This window comes from Macrobrachium rosenbergii, chromosome 54, assembly GCF_040412425.1.
Source record: "Macrobrachium rosenbergii isolate ZJJX-2024 chromosome 54, ASM4041242v1, whole genome shotgun sequence".
In the NCBI taxonomy this organism is placed as follows: domain Eukaryota; kingdom Metazoa; phylum Arthropoda; class Malacostraca; order Decapoda; family Palaemonidae; genus Macrobrachium; species Macrobrachium rosenbergii.
The window spans coordinates 36109544-36129649 of NC_089794.1; the positions used below are offsets into that span (position 1 = coordinate 36109544).

General features: G+C 37.2%; 1 protein-coding gene across 1 annotated transcript in view; it reads right to left on the minus strand.

Moving 5' to 3' along the window:
* LOC136835087 (uro-adherence factor A-like) overlaps positions 1-16836 on the minus strand; it is an 83596-nt gene extending 66760 nt beyond the window's left edge. The window contains exons 1-2 of the mRNA XM_067098267.1: positions 15074-16836; positions 14102-14184 (exon numbers count right to left, since the gene is read on the minus strand). Coding sequence (XP_066954368.1) covers positions 14102-14184; positions 15074-16407 — 1417 coding nt within the window. The 5' untranslated portion in view covers positions 16408-16836. The remainder of the gene's footprint in view (positions 1-14101; positions 14185-15073) is intronic.
* Between the last annotated feature and the right edge of the window lie 3270 nt (positions 16837-20106).

Genomic DNA, 20106 nt, shown 5'->3' on the forward strand with positions numbered 1-20106 from the left:
CTCTCTCTCTCTCTCTCTCTCTCTCTCTCTCTCTCTCTCTCTCTCTCTCTATATATATATATATATATATATATATATATATATATATATATATATATATATATATATATATATATATATATATATAAATATATGTGTATATACATAATTATATATATATATATATATATATATATATATATATATATATATATATTTTTTTACACACTAAACATATTCCCCATACATTTATAGTAAGTCCCTTTTAAAAACAAAAAAAAAAAATCCCAAGACCAAAACGTCAACAAGACTTTGCACAGCGCAGAACAGCATCAATAGCATCAATAGCAGCACTGAAAATAAACCTGACAATAACATCAATGACGAAGGCTGCGATGATGCCTGATCCTCATTTTCGACATGGCAAGTACCTCCCACAAGGGTGCATTATTACACCTCATTATCCCGATTCCAGCATCTACCGTTATACAAAGGTTCCGAAACAATGCATCTCGATGATTATAAACACCATTTTTTTTTATTCCGGTTTAGTATGCTGTTGTGTTGATGCAAATGGTGGAATAGAGATGCCAGTTCATTTGGCGCATAGAACAATAGGTATTTACATTGTCTCAAATGTCACCCGTGATCAGGTGGAATTGGCGGGAAGAGTCTGTTAGGGGTAATTGAGAAGGGAATTTTAATGTATGCTGATTATGATTTGTTATTTATCTGTTGAACACGTGTCTATTGAATTGTATCGTCGATATTAACAAAATATTTGCTCATGAGCTCACGTGATGTAATTAGAAACGAGACCTATAAGGTGCTTTGTTTTAATGTCCGTTTAATGTGAACACGAATGCAGGTGGTGTGGATATTATTCAGTAGAATGGAATGCCCTTTTGTCGAAAAAACAAAGCAACGAAGATAAGTACAAATAAATAAAACTGAATACAGAAAACACGCGCTTAACTATATTGAATCCCAATACAAGACTATTAAACTTTTAGTGGTTGTTAAAAAATCCACACAATTGTATTTTTTTTTTCATTTTAAGGGCAAATGTCGGTGAGATTCGTAATACCTATTTCCTGCCCAGGCCTGATAAAACCATCAGAAGGAGAGAAAAGGAAGGAAGTCTGTACTTAAACATAAAAGAGCCTACAGACATGCCTTTTCAACGAAGAAATGTTATAGGTCAAGAAAACAAAAGCAGGGAGAAAATTCCAAAGCTTGACTGCAGAACGGAAGTAAGTCACAGAACCATATTGATCCATACAGGGTTCCCGATTCCCAAAGAGTAAATATGAGAAGATACAGACTTACAGGTGTTACGAGGCCACCTGAAGGAATATATATATATAACCTGGTATTGTACAGAATTTGAATACTTCTGTTAAAATCAATCCGGCTCCATGCCGGAGCTGACGAGATGCATATAGAGGCACGCTTTAATATTCAGCGCCATGCGTACAATATCATAATACCATGGATTTGACATACAGATATGTTCAAAATAGTTTTTGTGTTTTTTTTTTTTTTTTTGTGGGTTGGCACCTGACATTTTGGACCCTCTCTCTGTAAAGGCTTAGACTTTAAAACTCCCCTTTTGACGGGGGGGGGGGCGATGTGAAGGATTTGTTGGTAGGTAGGGGAGGGTGGTTGAGTTTGCTACAAAATTCCAGAGGGATTTCAAAGTTTATGTAGCTTGGTTTTGGGTTGGTGATGATGATAATAAAATTGAAAAGAAAAGGGCTAGTGATAGTTATAGGCTATTATTAAGCATAATGATAACGTTAGAAAGTAATTTAGGAATTGTTTCCATGCTCCTGTGTTCCATAATTTTGAGAGCCTGCTCTGTTTTTAAATATGTATCTATGGCTTCATTTGGGGTCAGATCACATTTTTTTTTTTTGTATCCTTTTTTATTCCATTTTTGCTAGGATATGGATATTGCTATTTGAAGCTCCTTGGTCGTTCGTTTGTCCATAGCTATTGACGTTTCATATATACATACCGTACACACACATACATACATATATGTATGTATATATATGTATATATAACCAGAAAGCTGTTTCATCTGATAAAGGTTCGTTCCAGAGAAAAACAAAGTAACTCATTGCATTGTAGAGAAAGCTTCAACATCAGCCGTTTTATATATATATATATATATATATATATATATATATATATATATATATATATATATTGTATACATATATATACATATATATATATATATATAAACGGCTGATATTCTTTCTATGAATAATTTTCTCGTAAACGTAAAACTTAGAAACATTGAAAAAGTAAAAGAGAATACCTTAGCCTCTGAAAAATCTGAAAAACAGACCTAAGTTTACAAGGAAATATAGCTACATTCTATTGAAGGCGAGAAAGAGACAGACAGATACGGGTGTCTTTATATAGTTCATTCCATCTATTATTCAACCACGATTGATCGGTACTTTATTGAGCTTCGAGCTCTCTCTCTCTCTCTCTCTCTCTCTCTCTCTCTCTCTCTCTCTCTCTCTCTCTCTCTCTCTCTCTCTCTTTTGTTGAACTGCATTATTTTTATCTGTATAACAAATTCTCTCTCTCTCTCTCTCTCTCTCTCTCTCTCTCTCTCTCTCTCTCTCTCTCTCTCTCTCTCTCATTCTTATTGCAATATTTTCTTTAGAAAATAAAACTTTTTTGGTGTAGGTTTTTTGTTGCTGTGTCCATGTGGTAACCTTTGTTTGTTTGTAACCTTACATAATGAGGCGTTGACATTTGAATCGTATATTTTTCTTGTCTTCTTCCGCATTTCCTGAATACTGCCACCCCAGTTTTTCATGTGCCCGATTTTTAATGACTGAATGAAAAGCTGCATAAGCTTTCAAGCTTGCTATGTCTGAATGCCCCAAGTTAAGTCTTAAGTTGAGTGCATTTGTCTTAAATGCAGTTTAGGTGAGGTATATTTACGTGGCCTGCTGTGCTTGCAGGTAAATTTGGCTGATATTCAGGCTGGGACAGGTAAATTTGTCCTACCTGTACGATATGTTAAGAATGTTTGCCTGACCTACAGGTTAGGTTGGGTATATTTGACTGACCTGCTCTCATTCTCATTGTAGATATATATGTTATGTACGCATATAGTCATGCAGACATATACATAAATTTCCTCCGATGTTCCTTCCTGTTACACATTCCGAGTAGGACCTCGATCTCCGAAGTGTTGCCAGTGAGAGTGAGGCTGGGGTACAACTTGAAAGTTGCAACACTACAAGTGCCAGAAGTCCCTCGCGCATTTCATTTGGTTGTGAAATAGCTTCGTTAGTGGTAATGATATCGGAGCTCGTAATTTTTAAAAGGAACTTTTTATAATAATAACGAAAGTGCCTTGGCTGTTTTATACACTTTATAGTTTTTATGTATCAGTAGGTGTGTTTTTTTCTTCTGGCTTTTGTTATCTTGTGCTTTTGCCTCCCTCCTGTCTTTGTTTTTCACGAATTTGCATTTCTATTCTGTAGAAATTATCTCTACGCCATGCCAGTTTTTACTCTCTTGAGTATTGATAATGATAGTAATAACAATAACGATAGTTTGGAGACCACAAACATCCGCCAAGGATGAGCAGTCTACCCATCAAAAGCTCCCACCTGTAAAAAAAGATATGATATTCCTATCTCTTCCAACCTCTTAAATGAAGTCTTTGGTCTTTTGATAAAATTTTTATAAAAACTCACAAATTATGATGTGTTTGATCCTACTAACAAACAAACATACAAACAAACCTAGTAAAAGCATGACCTCCTTTTCAGTCTGGTTAAGATCACCAAGTTGCCGTACCGTCGGCCTTCGCATAACATTTTAATACTTTCTCCTTTTTCCTCGTTTACATATTGGGAAAACTTTTAATGAATTTTTGTTCCTGACATCGGCGTCGTTGACCTTCGATCTTGCAACACCAGGATGGATGTGGGTAAAGTAATTGTTATTTAAACTCTCTCTCTCTCTCTCTCTCTCTCTCTCTCTCTCTCTCTCTCTCTCTCTCTCTCTCTCTCTCCTCCTTTTCCTTCCTCCTCCTTCTCCTCCTCCTACTCCTCCTCCTCCTCCTCCTCCTCCTCCTCTCTTTCTTTCCCTTTTTGCATTAGGCCTCTCTCTCTCTCTCTCTCTCTCTCTCTCTCTCTCTCTCTCTCTCTCTCTCTCTCTCTCTCTCTCTCTCTCTCTCATGTAAAAGGTATACTTAAAGGTTGGGTACACAGCTCTATGCTTGATGTTGCAACAGCGCAATATCGTCGTATTGAACAATTTTTTTTCTTTCGTAATAATACCTTTAGGGTCTGAGTTCATTCACAGTTCGAATGATACTCCTGAGTCTTTTTTTATGAATGAGGTCGTTTGTTAAAACTATTCTTTTGTGTTTCGTTTCCTTTTATTTCGATTTATGAATGAACTCGTACGAAAAGATAGCTTACGGCCTTGTGGCAGGTACGAATTCCTGCATTTGAGTTATGAGCTGAAATGCTTATTATGCCGGTATCGGGCAGTAAATTAGCAATACTGTTAATCTTTCGATCAGTGAAACTAAGCACCTTTGGGTATGGACGGCACTTGGAAGGGTGGCCACTTTGCAGCTGCTAGAAGCTTCGTATAAAAAATTCGCGACCCAGAAACTGCAACAGACCTCAGGAGAATTGTATGAGTGGAGTTATTAAGATAAACAAACATATGAAAGAATGAAAACATAAGTAGGATAGTTAATTGATTATTTGAGTAATTAACTGCCAATGAATGAGTGGATATACAAGTTCAGCATCGTTCAGAGGTTAGTTAGACAAAGTAAAGTGATACGATAAAAGAGATAGACAACCAACAAGTATCTCCCAAAGTATAGAAAAAATGTCTTTTTCATGCATATCCTTTTAAATCATATGCATGATTGTCTTTCAAACACCATGCATGCCATTTTCGAGTAAATCAGATCTCTACGGATTGTTAGCAGTTTAATAAGCACCCCGGCTATGTTCTGTCAGCCTTTACTCTTCATCAGGGCTTTGGACTGGCATGTGTGTGTATAGTTTCGTGGCAGAGTTGTTCCACATCCTCTTGTTTTTGCTTTTAATTCTAGGGATTCTCACTGGTGAGCCGATGCTGGAATCTTATTTGTAAGGTACGAGATTCTTGCCCGGCCTACCACTAAGCTGCAAATGGGTACCAGCGGCAAGTGGGGTCGAGAAAGGGCCATGGGGCTAGCAGCCCCATCCATAAAAGATTCGGTGAGAACTACAAACCCCTAGAAGCCTTCACCCTCCTGGCACCACCCATTCTCAGATTTTATTATTATTATTATTATTATTATTATTATTATTATTATTATTATTATTATTGTACGACAGATGACCTGGACCATTGAGTCGAGCTTACCCTGGGGCTGTGTTCTTTCAATGAGAATTGAAAATGCAACAAGGTAAAGTTGAAGAAATCAGACTTCTAAGTGAGGAAAGATCAAGGGGAACTGATGAGAAGTAAAAGGCAGGAAGCCACTCAGCTATGATCGAAGGGTCACATCAGAGAGTATTTTACACGTACAAAAACATATACATATGTATGTATATATGTATATGTGTATATGTTTGTGTTTGTGTGTAAAATAGAAGAACACGGGTAACAGTGTTTCGTTTTGTCATTAGATTGAGGAAAATATAAAACTCGATAAATACATGTATATGTGTATATGTTTGTGTTTGTGTGTAAAATAGAAGAACACGGGTAAGAGTGTTTCGTTTTGTTATTAGATTGAGGAAAATATAAAACTCGATAAATAGTTATATTTCTGAAGCTCAAGTTCAGAAAGATACAAATTTCTTATTTAGGGATTTGATATGCTTTGATATCCAGCTATAGCCAGTCTAGGTAAGATTTCGCATTATACAATATTTAAGTGAATATTATGTATGTGTACTGAATAATTCTTTGAAAGAAGACACCTAGAATTAAGGTTCCAGAAGATAAAAAATTAAACAATAAAGTTATATCCGTACTTATGGCCATTAAGCAGATTTTCAGTTGGGAGGGTTCCAAAAATTACACATTTCATAATCCAAGACCTGTTATTGTTTTATATCCGATGCTACAAAAGATTTAAGAATTTGCAAAAATTTTTCGAATATATTGTTGTAAAAAAGCTATCTCGAATCATGTCTTAACATGACAAAATAATATTAGATGGTAATTCATTGCTATGATCAATTTTATAAGATACATTGTTATTATAAAAAGCATTTTATATCCGGTCTATTGCTGTGAAAGAATTCGAAAGATAAAAGATAAGGAAAACGTTTATTGCTCTTTATACATTGCTATGATAGGTCTCATTGACCACGCAAGACAATTCGTAATCAACCAGTCTACTGCTACGAAAGATCTCACAAGATGAAAAATAAAAATAAAAGAAAAAGAAAAACCACTTGATATCTTTAACCATTCTAAGAAGGATTTCGCAAGACCCCAAATGAAGAGGAGGCCTTTCTGTCTTCCTCCAGTGCTATGAAAGGAGGAGAAGACACCTCGCGCCATAGCACCAGGGCCGCCAGCGCCCAGCCTCCGGAATGCTCCTCCCAATATCTCCTTGAGTTTATGTATTAATTATTTAAGGCGAATCGAAAGCATTGAAAAAGGCATTGGCCTTGAAGGCACCGTCTTCTTTAAGTCACCGGTGGCGCTCGTCACTGAGAGGTTCCTCGTTTATTCCAGCGGTTTATTTTTCCCTTTAAAGACAGGCGCCTCTGGTCTTCAGCCCGTTCGTGTTTCGCCTCTGCCGTGCGTTTAAAATTCCCCTTTTGATCAACGCGAGGCTGTTAATGACGTCCTCAATAACCAGAGACTAATATCTTTGTTACAACTAAAAGAGCTTAAGGAGACGCGCTCTCGTCCCCCTGCCCCACCTCAAAGGGACCCCTCCTCCCCCTCCCCATCTGGGAGTAAGAGGTCGTTGCCATGGAAACAATGACGTCATGGCTCGGCGGCGGTGGATTCGGCGGCTTTAAGCTGACGGGGCAGGGGTGTGATCTGGGTCCGGGCTTGGGGGTGAGGGGAGAATGGGGGAGGGGTAGATGAGGGGGAGGACGTTCGCATGTCTGCTTCACTGCCGAATTTCTCAGCGAGGGTGTTGGAGTGGAGGAGGGTGGACCAGTAGAGGGGTGGTGGTACCCTTCCCTCTCACTCTCTCTCCGTACCGAAGGCATCATTCTCTCAGTTAATGGGTTATTTCGCTGGTCTGCTTCAGTGCTCAGATATATATATATATATATATATATATATATATATATATATATATATATATATATATATATATATATATATATATATATATATATATATATATATATATATATATATATATATATATATATATATATATATATATATGAGAGCTTATATTTATAAATGTGCATATAAATATATATATTTATATATATATATATTATATATTTATATTTATATATATATAATATAATAAGTCGTTGCTCTAACAGGAGTGGAGCCTGAGAAAAGACAACACAACAGTCACTGCCATCTTCATACTTTAGCTGCTGCATTATGGGTAAACCTTCCACAACACAGGCCGCTTCGTCATCCTATGGAGAAGGCTTATCAACAGTACATTTAACCCCTGTACACTAGAATATATACGTCCATATTGCATGCTATCTTACGTTTCCAATAACTCCCTCTCATTCTATCCAACAATTGCTCAGTCTTTGTCTCATCCTCCTCCCACTCAGTTTCTAATTATTGTCATCTATTCTTACCACACGACCAGAATTTCTCAAAACACTCGAATCCCTCCTTTTACATACACTAACCTTGTTACTGCCTCTGTGTACTTCAACATTTCTTAGACTTTCAGTAATTATTCTTGTGGCACATATTGCACACAAAGATTCTTCCCCTCTAAGATCATGTACCTCAAAGTGTTCTCTTGTTTTCCCGTGGTTAAATGTTTCATTTCCTTACCCTACCATTTACTGTCAATATTCCCTCCTCCTACTCTCTCTCTCTCTCTCTCTCTCTCTCTCTCTCTCTCTCTCTCTCTCTCTCTCTCTCTCTCTATATATATATATATATATATATATATATATATATATATATATATATATATATATATATATATATATATATTATATACATTTATATATAAATTTATACATAAATTTATTTATATATATATTATATATATATATATAAATATATAAATATATATATGTATATACTGTTTATATTTATATTTATATAAATATATGTATAAATATATAAATATATACATGTATATATATGTATATATTTATATATATATATATATATATATATATATATATATATATATATATATATATATATGTATATATATACACATATCATATATAATTGTATGTATGTATGTAAATAGATGACTATAAAGGAAAGCATGAGAGGGCGGATATAAGCCGTTCAATCTCAACTGACGTAACTTAAGAAATAAGCCCCTCCTATAACACTTGCAATTGGCTCAGGTGTGAGATATGCCCCTCCCACTTACGCATCTCATTGGCTAATGCATGAGTGACGGGACTCAGAGAAAAATAGTGAATGAAAATGCATCAGAATGTAATATTGGTGCATTTTCTAAAGTTATGATTAAAATATAAGATGCAGGTGAATAAAAAAAAAAGATAAATCATTGAAAATTCAAGTAAGGTACGTGAACTATTCATGATTGGGGGAGGTGAAAATAATAAAAAAATATTATTCATCGGTCATTTTATATTAAAGTTTTATATTAATTCTGTTAATTTATATATAAATAGCAAATGAATTAAATTTGTTGACGGAACTTTATGAATAAATTAGTGAAGAAGAGTAAATTAATGGGGCTCAATCACTGAAAAAATTTGAATAAATGCGAGGATCTTTGCATTTTCACTGTGAAATACTAGTTTAAAACGCTGGTATTTTAGTATTTAATATAAAATCCTCTATCACTGCTATCAAAACACTTTAAAAATGTTTTTCTATCAATAACCTTGTTTATAAATACCCTGCCTGTTTAAGATTGTGATTTAGAAACAGGTAATGAGTTGGAATGGAAACGAACTATACTATTTTGAGCAAATTATTAACGATAGTATGAAACTGTACAATATATATATATATATATATATATATATATATATATATATATATATATATATATATATATATATATATATATATATATATATATATATATATATATACATATACACACATAAGCAAGTTAATAAATAATAGTTTTCAATATGCATGACAAACATCATTGGAATGGATTTCTGAAAGTCCTCTGATAAACCATCACAAAATATAAAAGCAAAATTTATCTCTCCAGGTCCCCTCAGTGCACAAAGCCAACCGTGAGCTAACGTAGTTATTCATGTATCAGATATCCAATACTCCAATAAGTTATTTACCTTGTATGTATTAGTCTCCAATCACTGTCTTGATATACCCTATTATAACTTATTACTTCGTAGCCAAGGGCAGACATTGGCTGGAAAGGCCAAGAAGAGGCCAAGGACCTGAAGTGGAAACACTGAAGGAGAAAAGAAAAATTGGAAAATAAGAGAAAATTGCACGGGAAGTTTGGAAGAAAGGAGGGAGGGTTGGTTGACGGATAAAAAGGGTGGAATAAAGGAGAATTGGGAAGCAAGTATGGGAGGTAGAGCGAGGAGGTTGTTTAAATAGACAAGGCTGAAAATAGGGTAAAGTAATAAGATATAAAAGACAAGTGAGGATTAGTTGTTAGATATATTGGGAAATATGGAATGGAAGTTGGTGGAAATGTTAAGGAGAGAGAGAAGGGATAAAAGGGTGATTGAATATGTGGAGAGAAATAAATAAAGAAGGATGAGCAGTGTGTAGGAAAAGTTTTGTGTGCACCTGTTCATTGCCTCCTCACTAACCCGTATCCTTCATTCTTTCTGCATGGCCAAACCATCACCTTTCACACCAGCTAACTATTTACCACTTCTAGTTGTCTCCACATTTCTCTACTTTTTCAATTCCTTGTATGTTACTTGACTATGTAAGCATCTCTACAGATTCTGCATTTTTATTTTATTCATATTCAGCATCCAAGCTTCACTTCCATAGGGTAGTTTTTTGCTAAGTACTCCCTTCGCACACTCACGCCTTGATCACCACCGCACTCCAAGTTTCGTTCTAATCTTTTGCACACAACCTGCTACCTTCATTGCTTCACCTATTATTTGGCTCACTCCTCTGATCCTGCAATCAGTTTTATCGAACTCGCTTCACAAACGAAAGTACAGAGTTTGATCCCTCGTGGGATACATATTTGGCCTGAAAAATATATTTGTCCCAGTTAACCTAAGCATTGAATTACATGTCTGATATTAGTCAAGTGTGGTGGGCCAGTGCGAGAAACGAGAAAGCTGTTGGCTAGCAGATACATTCCAGAAATATTTTGGTAAGAACTGGAAGGTTAACACACTAGTGTCACCCTCCTTTTGGGACAAGACTTATCGTGAAAATACACTTAACCAATTTGATTGTCAATTTGCTCATTTACATATTTCGCTGAATTCATGCTCTATGATATCATTGTCTAAATTTCACTTCAGAATTAACCAGTCTGTTTAGGATGCAACGAAATTATCATGATCATGTTCCAATCATTAACCAGAGAATCACCAGGAAAGCCATTGAAAAATTAGCAGAGAAAGAGCTCCCAAGATAAGATTATTGCACGGGCTTGATGGCGCACGCTATGCTGCGCTGGAACCCGGTGCTGCCTGTCATGTCGCCCCTACCCTCCCTATTCCCTACCTACCCCGCCCCCACCCGGGGCGGACAAACAAGTTTGCAGGAAGAGGGTGGATGTGTCATGTCTCCCCTACCGTCCCGATCCCCTACCTACCCCACCCTGGGCGGACAAACAGGTTTGCAGGAAGAGGGTGGATGTGTCATGTCTCCCCTCCTGATCCCCTACCTACCCCACCCCACCAGGGGCGGACAAACAGGTTTGCAGGAGTGTTATGTCTCCCCTACCTACCCCTCCCCACCCGGGGCGGACAAACAGGTTTGTAGGAGGAGGGTGGATGTGTCGTGTCTCTCCTACCCTCCTGATCCCCTACCTACTCCGCCCCCACCCGGGGCGGACAAATAAGATCCACTCGAGTTTTATTATTGAAGATAAGCTAAATAAAAAAATCAGATAAATTTTGGTTCTGGAATTTGATTTGTCAACATCTGGCAAGGGATGCACATGGTTTTCAAATCAGCCAATTGGCAAGACCAGCTCGGAAGTCTGATATCAAACATCAACCCAAGAAACCTGCTCTTTGTCACACGAGAGATTTTTTCTTTAGGTGAAACTGTTTTTTCGAGAGGTTTTCCTGTTTGACCAAATATAGTTTATTACTATAGAGCTTTCGGTCTCCTGCCTGAGTTGTTATAATTACATTAACATATGATAGTTACGTTATGCGTTTTGAATGGGTACTGCAATCCTTCAGTTTTCTACCACGATGCTTTCTCATTTAAGGAAACGTTATTTGCGAGGAAAAGGCTTTCTGCTTTGTTTCTTGTGATCATTTGCCCCTTTTGAATATAATGATAATATCAATAGGGGAACCATTATAATTTTTATTGTTTATTTTGTATGGAAATTCATTTATGGATCTTGCTGTTTCACATCAGAAATGGACATCCAGATTACAGTAGTAAGCTCAATTTCTATCTCTTTAGCTGATTTACATTATTATTATTATTATTATTATTATTATTATTATTATTATTATTATTATTATTATTATTATTATTATTCACCATGATGATGCTTATTGATTTATTCAAAGGTAGTAAGCGTCCAGATTTTGCGACCACATCTTGTTTGGAGAAAATTATTGGCATTGTTTGCCTTTGAAAACATCATTATAGCGTCATCTTCAACATTTCACTTACTTTTGATCTCAAAAACCTCAGTTGAACCCCATTGGAATTCTTTTTATGGTTCCCAGATTTATCTTATTAATAAGATGAAATGGGAACTATATAAAAAAAACAGAATTCAAATGGGTTTCAACTGAGGTTTCTAAGATCTAAAATAAATGAAATGTTGGAGATGACGCTATAATGATATTTTTAAAAGTAAACAACGCCAATAATTTTCTCCAGACGAGATGTATTCGCAAAATCTGGACACTTGCTACTTTTAAATAAATCAATAAGCATCATCATGGTGAAGTTTAATAATAATAATAATAATAATAATAATAATAATAATAATAATAATAATAATAATAATAATAATAATAATAATAATAGCAACGTAAATCAGCTTAAGAGATAGAAATTTAGTTTACTACTGTCATCTGGATGTCCATTTCTGATGTGAAACAGCAAGGTCCATAAATGCATTTCCATACAAAATAAACAATAAGAATGATAATGGTCGTGGGAATAAATAAACAGATTTCGAATGATTCAGTTTTGTCCTTGAGTATCATCTTCCTCTCCTTCGCTGTCTTATCCACTTCTTGTATACCTACTATCCATTTCTGGGACCGCGAGTCATCGTTTTTCTCAAATATCTTTCAAACTAATTATTTGATCAAAATGGTACTTTGATACAGTGCACAAGACACCTCCCGCTAATTTTTGGTTATATAGTGCATTGTCAAACTGGGTTAGTTAGGGCGTTTACTCTTGATTTTTAAAGGCAAAGTCGCGTGAGTCAGTAAGCCTGAACTACGCAGTCGAACGTCCGCTATCCCCCATAGATAGGAGGGGGGGAGCGGAGATGGGGAGGCCAGGAAAGTGGGGCGAGATGGGGAGGCCAGGAGAAGATGGGGAGACCAGGAGATGGGGAGGCCAGGTAAATGGGTTGAGGGGGAGACCAGGAAAATGGGTTGAGGGGAGGGATGAAGGGGAAGGAAGAGGGAGGGGGCGGGATGGGGATAAAGGACGTTCGAATGCATAGTTTGGCGATGCTTGGCAACACCTTTTAGGTTAAGAGTAAACGCCTTAACTAAAACCATTTAACAACACTATATTACCAAAAATTAGCGGGAGGTGTCTAGTACACTGTCAAAGTAACATTTCGATCAAATAATTAGTTTGAAAGTTATTTGAGAAAAACGATGCCTTGCGGTCCCTGAAATGGAGAGTAGATCTGATCCTTTCCCCTCTTAGTAAACCGACCCAGCAAAGGCCCACCCGTGCACATCTAAGCAAAGAGAAACAATTACGAAAATCATGAAAATAAGAGATGTAAGTGATGCAGCGAGTCGAGCCGATAATTGCAGTCTTAGTATTTCTTATGGGAAGAGAAACTTATAATTAGTTTGCTTTATGAATAATAAAAATTAAATGAAATAAATCAAACCACCCCTAACCTATCCCAGACTCCCTACAGCGCTTTATTTTACAGATGTTGACATGTTACCCATGTATTTTGCGATTTGTAAAGAAAATCAACGTAAGCCACTGTATACAAAGAAAACGTAAGTTTACATGGGGGACCAAAGCATAAATACCCAGGCTTATTTTAGGTTTATCTGATGCATTTAATCGATGAGACATTACATATTTAGGAAGATATAGTACCTGACAAATTATCAAGACTAAATTATTCATTTTTATTTAACGAAAATGTAGTAGCTTATTAGGGGTGCTTCTGAATATGTATAAGAATTATCAAAAATTATGGAAAAAAAATGTGGAAAATGGCCTTAGTGGTTACCATAGTACATTAGTCACACTTGCGAAATATGTAGGAGAGAGAGAGAGAGAGAGAGAGAGAGAGAGAGAGAGAGAGAGAGAGAGAGAGAGAGAGAGTTCCTTTCTGATATCCATGTTTGTTTACGTCCATTAATGTATCTGAGCATATAAGGCAGTGGTTCTTTGACTATTTTGTCAGTGACCCAAAATCTTGTCCAAATTAACCGTGGCGACCCATGCCCTCATAAACATTTTCCTTTTTATTATTATGCTTATAAAAACGTGTTACAGAAACAAAAATTACATGCAAAGATTTTTACTAATGCAAGTAGTAGTAGTGGTATAAACAGAACTGCCTTATATATGTACTTACCAGGCAAAGGGTCAGCCAGGTAAATCGCTGGACTGTATTGACGGCTGAGTTTTCTGTGTTCCTGGGCCTCAGCTCGACCGGGCCTGCAAATTAAAGAAATAAAAAGATAACATTTAGTGATGTGCCTGTATTCTTACTCTCAGTAAAGAGAAAAAAGAAAAAATACATTGTAAAAAAATTCTTACACTCAGTAAAAAGAAAAAAAAAAATACATTGTAAAAAAATTCTTACTCTCAGTAAAAAGAAAAAAAGAAAAATACACAAAAAAATAAAATATCTATCATAACAAAACAGAGGAGACAGGAAATGCATCAAAATAGTAGGGCTATTCCCACGAAATGGAAGGAAATGGAAATTTAATAAAATAATATGGTTATACTATGATATGAAAGGAAATTCATTAAGCACGAAAATATGCATGGGTACTCACAAAGGGAATGCAGTTTGAAATTTATGACGTCAACAAAATAAATAGGTAATAATCACCTGTGAATAACATTGCTTGCTGCTTCTAATAATTTAATGTTACTCAGCTCTCATGAAAAGAAATGAATGATTATTAATTTGACAGTAATAATAACTAATATTACATACTTACCATGTCTTGGGAAAAAAAACAAGCCAAAGTAAGCCAAGTTAACCATGATTCAGAACTCACTCCATACCTATACCGCCTCTTCCATAATAACGTACATGAAGGAATAAGAGATGTCTACTAAGTCCTGTCCCTCCCACCCATTTGTTGAATCGGACTATTTCATGATTGATTGTGATGTATACGGTTGCTTATTGGCAGCGCCATAGCGCTTTTGCAGGTGTGCTTGTGGGAAAGAGATTTCAAAGTTTTTTTTTTTATGAGAATACGTGGTTAACGTCATTGCTTACCTTATACTGCCGTGTTATTGTAGTACTGGCCTTCTGCACATCTAAGTTTCAAGGTATTTCAAATCAAAACAATGACGACTAACTTACCCTTCCTCGAAGGATTTCCTCATTTCCTCGAGTAACTCCTCCTCGAGCCTTTCCTTCTCGAGGTCAGACTCATTTTCTTCGATGATGACGTCGTCGTCAAATTCGTCAATATCCAGACTGACGAAACCGTCATCCACGAACGACTCATCGAAAGACTCCTCGATGATCATTTCATCGTCATATTCAACGTCCTCGTCGTCATCGTCTTCGAGATATATCTCACTGTCCTCGTCGATATCAATGTCCTCTTCCCCCATGGCGCCCTCGTACGCGGAAGGGCTGTAGAGGACGTCCTGTTCGTCGGAGGAACTGGTCTCTGCCTCCTCACTGTCTTTCCCTTTGAGGAGCCAGTCTGCGTAAGCGAGGAACTCTTTCTTGTCGACTTCACTCTCGCTGTTGCTGTTTTCTTTCTCACTCTCCTTGACGAGCTGATGCCCCGACTCTTTCACCAACAGAATCCACTGTTGGTCATTCTCCGGTTCTCCCTCGGAGGTGTCTAGGGAAGCATCGCTTTTTATTATCTTTGGAGGCTTGCAGCCACTAGAAGGGGATACGGCCTCCGCATAACGCAGCCTAACAGACTTGATGCTGCAACGACTGTCAGTATCACTGTCGGTTGTGCTTCTCTCTGAGCTACTTCTGTCTGAGCCACTGATTTCGTTCACCTGAACGATCGGGACTTTAGGCACGACGATTGTCTCAATATTTTCTTTAGTTGGCTCTTCAGTCCCACTTTCTGTGGATTCTACTGCTGCGGACTGGTTTTCTGTCGTTTGTACGTTTTCTGTTGTACTCTCGTTTTCTTTTGAGCTTACGTTTTCTGTGACACTTTCTTCCACAACGGTTTCGTTTTCAGTGGTAGGACTGTCCAGTTCATCTCCGCTCTCCACATCCTCGGTGGCATAAACGTTTTCTTCCAGTATTTCAATGGAGCTGGAAGTCTTGGCGTCTCGGTAGGCGCCGTTTTCTTTATCCTCGGAATCCTTCTGGTCATCTGAATGAATGAACGTCATTTTGTTGCTCGTTTGGGCTCCGTCGTCTGGAGACTCGGTATTTTGCTCGATAGTTTTCTCGTCGGTATTGTCGCCGTGCTCGCTGTCGTTGTCGTCGTCGGCAAACGAGAGCTGGAAATTCTGCGAGAGATGTTCGCTGGTGCTCACATCTTCCTCCTTGGCGGAGACGTCTTCGCCGTTGTCCTCAGTGTCGCCTAGATGAGCGTGGTCGTCCAAGACCTCGCCACTCTCCACGGATTCGAACGAGGACTGGATGGCGCATTCGAAACGACGCCTCAGATTCACCGCCGCCTGGACGATCCTGAGGAGCGTACAAGCCATTCTGGAGAACCGGGATCGTAAAACAAGAGAATTAAAACAAAAGACGACGCTGGTAAGACCGATTCCACCTGGCAATGCATTGGTAACCGCTTGCTCAAGACTGCCGTCTCAGGAGAGAAAGAAAGAAGAGGAGAGGTGCCTTCGGACGAGCGATCGGGATTCATCTCTGATGCCTTCGGATTTGTCTTGCATTGTTTTCATCTGACGGTTGGGGGGGCGTTCGATAATATCGGCTCTTTTCTTTATTTTCTTTTTTTTTTTATTCAGTCACTCATCTTTGTTTTCACCTATTTACAGTCACTGCTAGTTTCTAATCCTGCAATAAACTTTTGATTTAAGACTTTGCATAACCATTATTTTTCACTGTAGTACCATTGGATAACCGATGCTGATTTCCTACAAATATTGTTAAAGGTTGTTTTACGAGCCTACCTATAAAGTTGCTTATATACATACATACATATATATATATATATATATATATATATATATATATATATATATATATATATATATATATATAAGGGGTATATTTTTAAATGTATAATTATTCACAGTTTCGGCCTTTTTTCTTGTACAACAATGATATTTATTATTATTATTAACCGTAATGTTACTAATATGAATGAAAGGTGGCATGCTTACGTGAAATATTGATATCATATTAATGGTTTTGGATTTACGAGTTATGCAGTAATATATTATTAGAGTGTGAGTTTCAGAATGTATGAATGATTATAGTCGAGTATTTCTTGAAATGGATATATGCAAAAAATAGTATATGAGCGTAAGAATGTCCATGTACAAGCATTCGTGTATCTAATGATGACAGTTTATATGAATATAATAATTTATATATTGATATGGTTCATTTGTATTTGTTCATCTCTGTTACACACACACACACACACACACACACACACACACACACACACATATATATATATATATATATATATATATATATATATATATATATATGTGTGTGTGTGTGTGTGTGTGTGTGTGTGTGTATGTGTGTGTATGTATGTATGTGCGCGCTTGTGTGTTTGTGTGTTAGTATGCATGTTCAGACTTCCATGCAATTAGCGTGCATTTTGTTTTGCATACCACCGTATGTAAAATCATTTTTATTTTAATCCGTTTTCGTTGAAGAGGGCAGATTAAAAAAAAAAAAAAGACAGAAAAGGAGACGAAGGACCATGATAAGTCAGAACCTGCCGAAATATGGATCCCTCTCTAACATTTTTTTGGGTGGATGGGCAGGAGGTGGGAGATGGAGGTGTCCTAGGTGTGAGTGGGTGAGAGGCGCGGTGGGTGGGGGGGGTTGAGGAAACACGTCATTGCTTGCATCCGTATGCGAAATGGGAGAGAAGGTAGGAGGTGAGGTGAGGTGAGGTAGGAGGTAAGGCTGTGGTGTAGTGTAGGGGAGGAGTGACTGGGACCTGGGGCCTCCTCCTCCCCCCCCTCTCCTCCGTTCCTCAGTGTGGTGTAGTGTAGGGGAGGAGTGACTGCTCGGGACCTCCTCGTCCTCCTCCTCCCCCTTCCCCCTCCCTTCTCCTTTCCTCAGTGAGGGGGAGAAAAAGTCGGGGTTTCGGGTGGGATAAGAGTCAGCGGTGTTGCATGACGGCGGGGGTTTTTGTATTAAAGTTAAACTGGCTCCTCGGTGTTTTGGTACTGGGCAGGCATCTTTAAAAACAGGCAGTATTGATCTGATTTGCTTTTGTACACGCTCGGTTGGGACAACAACCATACACGACTCTCTTTTTTCTGTTATTATTATTTTTATTAACAACCATACACGACTCTTTTTTTCTGTTATTATTTTTATTATTTATTTGGTCGTATTTTTCTAGATGCCCGAGGCCCGTGGAACGGGCATCCTAAAATACCCATTTTTATCCCAAACCGATTAAAAGAGAGGAAAATGAGTGGGAATGATATATGTAGTGGCTTGGCTCCAGATGGAGAACGCTTTTAAAGACTTGGGGAAAACGGAGTCAAAAAGAGAATTCCAAAAATTAGTATTGGAGAAACGGGAAGATTTTAATGTATTTTCATAATTTTATCCCAAACCGATTAAAAGAGAGGGAAATGAGTGGGAATGATATATGTAGTGGCTTGGCTCCAGATGGAGGTCGCTTATAAAGAGTTGGGGAAAACGGAGTCAAAAAGAGAATTCCAAAGCTTGGTATTGGAGAAACGGGAAGATTTTAATATATTTTCATAGTTGATGTTCCGTTAAGTGTCTCTACGGACGATACCAAGCAAAATCTTTTGAATAGTGTATGGAAAAAGTTCTACCAAACATTTACGGTATCTTAATTTCTTCTGCTGTTTATTTAGTCAGTTCGAAAGTTGGTCAATTTGATTAGAGTGCAGTCTTCACTTCCATGTCATATAACCTGCCTCTTTTCAAGGGGTGGGTATATTATTTGTACAGGGCTTTTTCTCGCGCAGGCTTGCTCTTCTTGGTCTGCCAAAATTCATAATGAGAAAAAATTCTCTTCATCTCAGAAACTCATACTTTTAAAGTTGCCGTTTAGAGTGCACTGAAACTTTGTATCAAAATCACGTACAATATCTTTCTTTTTACGTCACTCAGCTGAATCTTTCACGGAATCTGACGCTTCCCGAATATTTATGAAGACACAGGGAAAACGGAAGAACAAAGATAATTCCGAAGCACATGTACATATATATACACACACACACATATATATATATATATATATATATATATATATATATATATATATATATATATATATATATATATACATACATGGATGTAAAGAACTTAAGAGGAGAGGGAGTTACTGTGGGGTTTTGTGTGAAGGTGTGACGTCACCGAAGCAAAGTGTTTAAACATTTTATCATGAAAAATCCACCAGTGATTTTATTTTTAGCTCACTGATTAATGGGTTTAGTAATAAAATTTAAGTGGTAGAAAAAGAGGATTCAGACACTTAAGGAATTGTAGGTTTGCCGTTTTTTTTTTTTTTTTTTTGCACGAAGCTGAAGGAGCATAAAAAAAGATAAAACTGGGTCTTAAACAACCTGAAATTGTGGACCCGACTCAAGAAAAAAGCAAGTATATAATTCCCAGGAAACGGAAGAAAATATAGACCTTCGGATTAAAAAACGGAGCTAATACTGTTCGTTTCGGTAATTGTTTCTTTCTCCGCTTCTGCCAAGTTTTGGAACTCACTACCTGCTTTTGACTTCTAGGATTCTTAAAACTTTTTTTTTTTCAAGAGGCTTGCATATCACGTCTTTCAAGGTCAAGACCAATATTTTCGTTTGATTCTTTTGTTTGGCTGTCTTACGCCTAGGTTAGATAAGATGTTGTTTTGCCACTCCCTTCGGTTGCTCTCTCTAAAATAAAACTATTACTTAGCCCCAACTTTGATCTGACACGTACGCGGATGATAACTGTCAAAACCAGAGCGGTTGGCGACCGCAAATCACCGCCAAGGCTGAGCAATTTATTTCACCAGGGGCTTTTTCTCTCCCGAAATCTGATTTTTTTTTTTTTTTTTTTTTGTCATGAGACCAACTAACGGTAAAATTGTTTGGGAAATCCCGCACATAACTTTTTTCCTTAATCTACCTTACAAACAGACAGAGAAATTGACTAAAAAGAAACAAACTGAATTTGAAATGATAATCACCTTGGCGGAGTTAATGACATAAAAC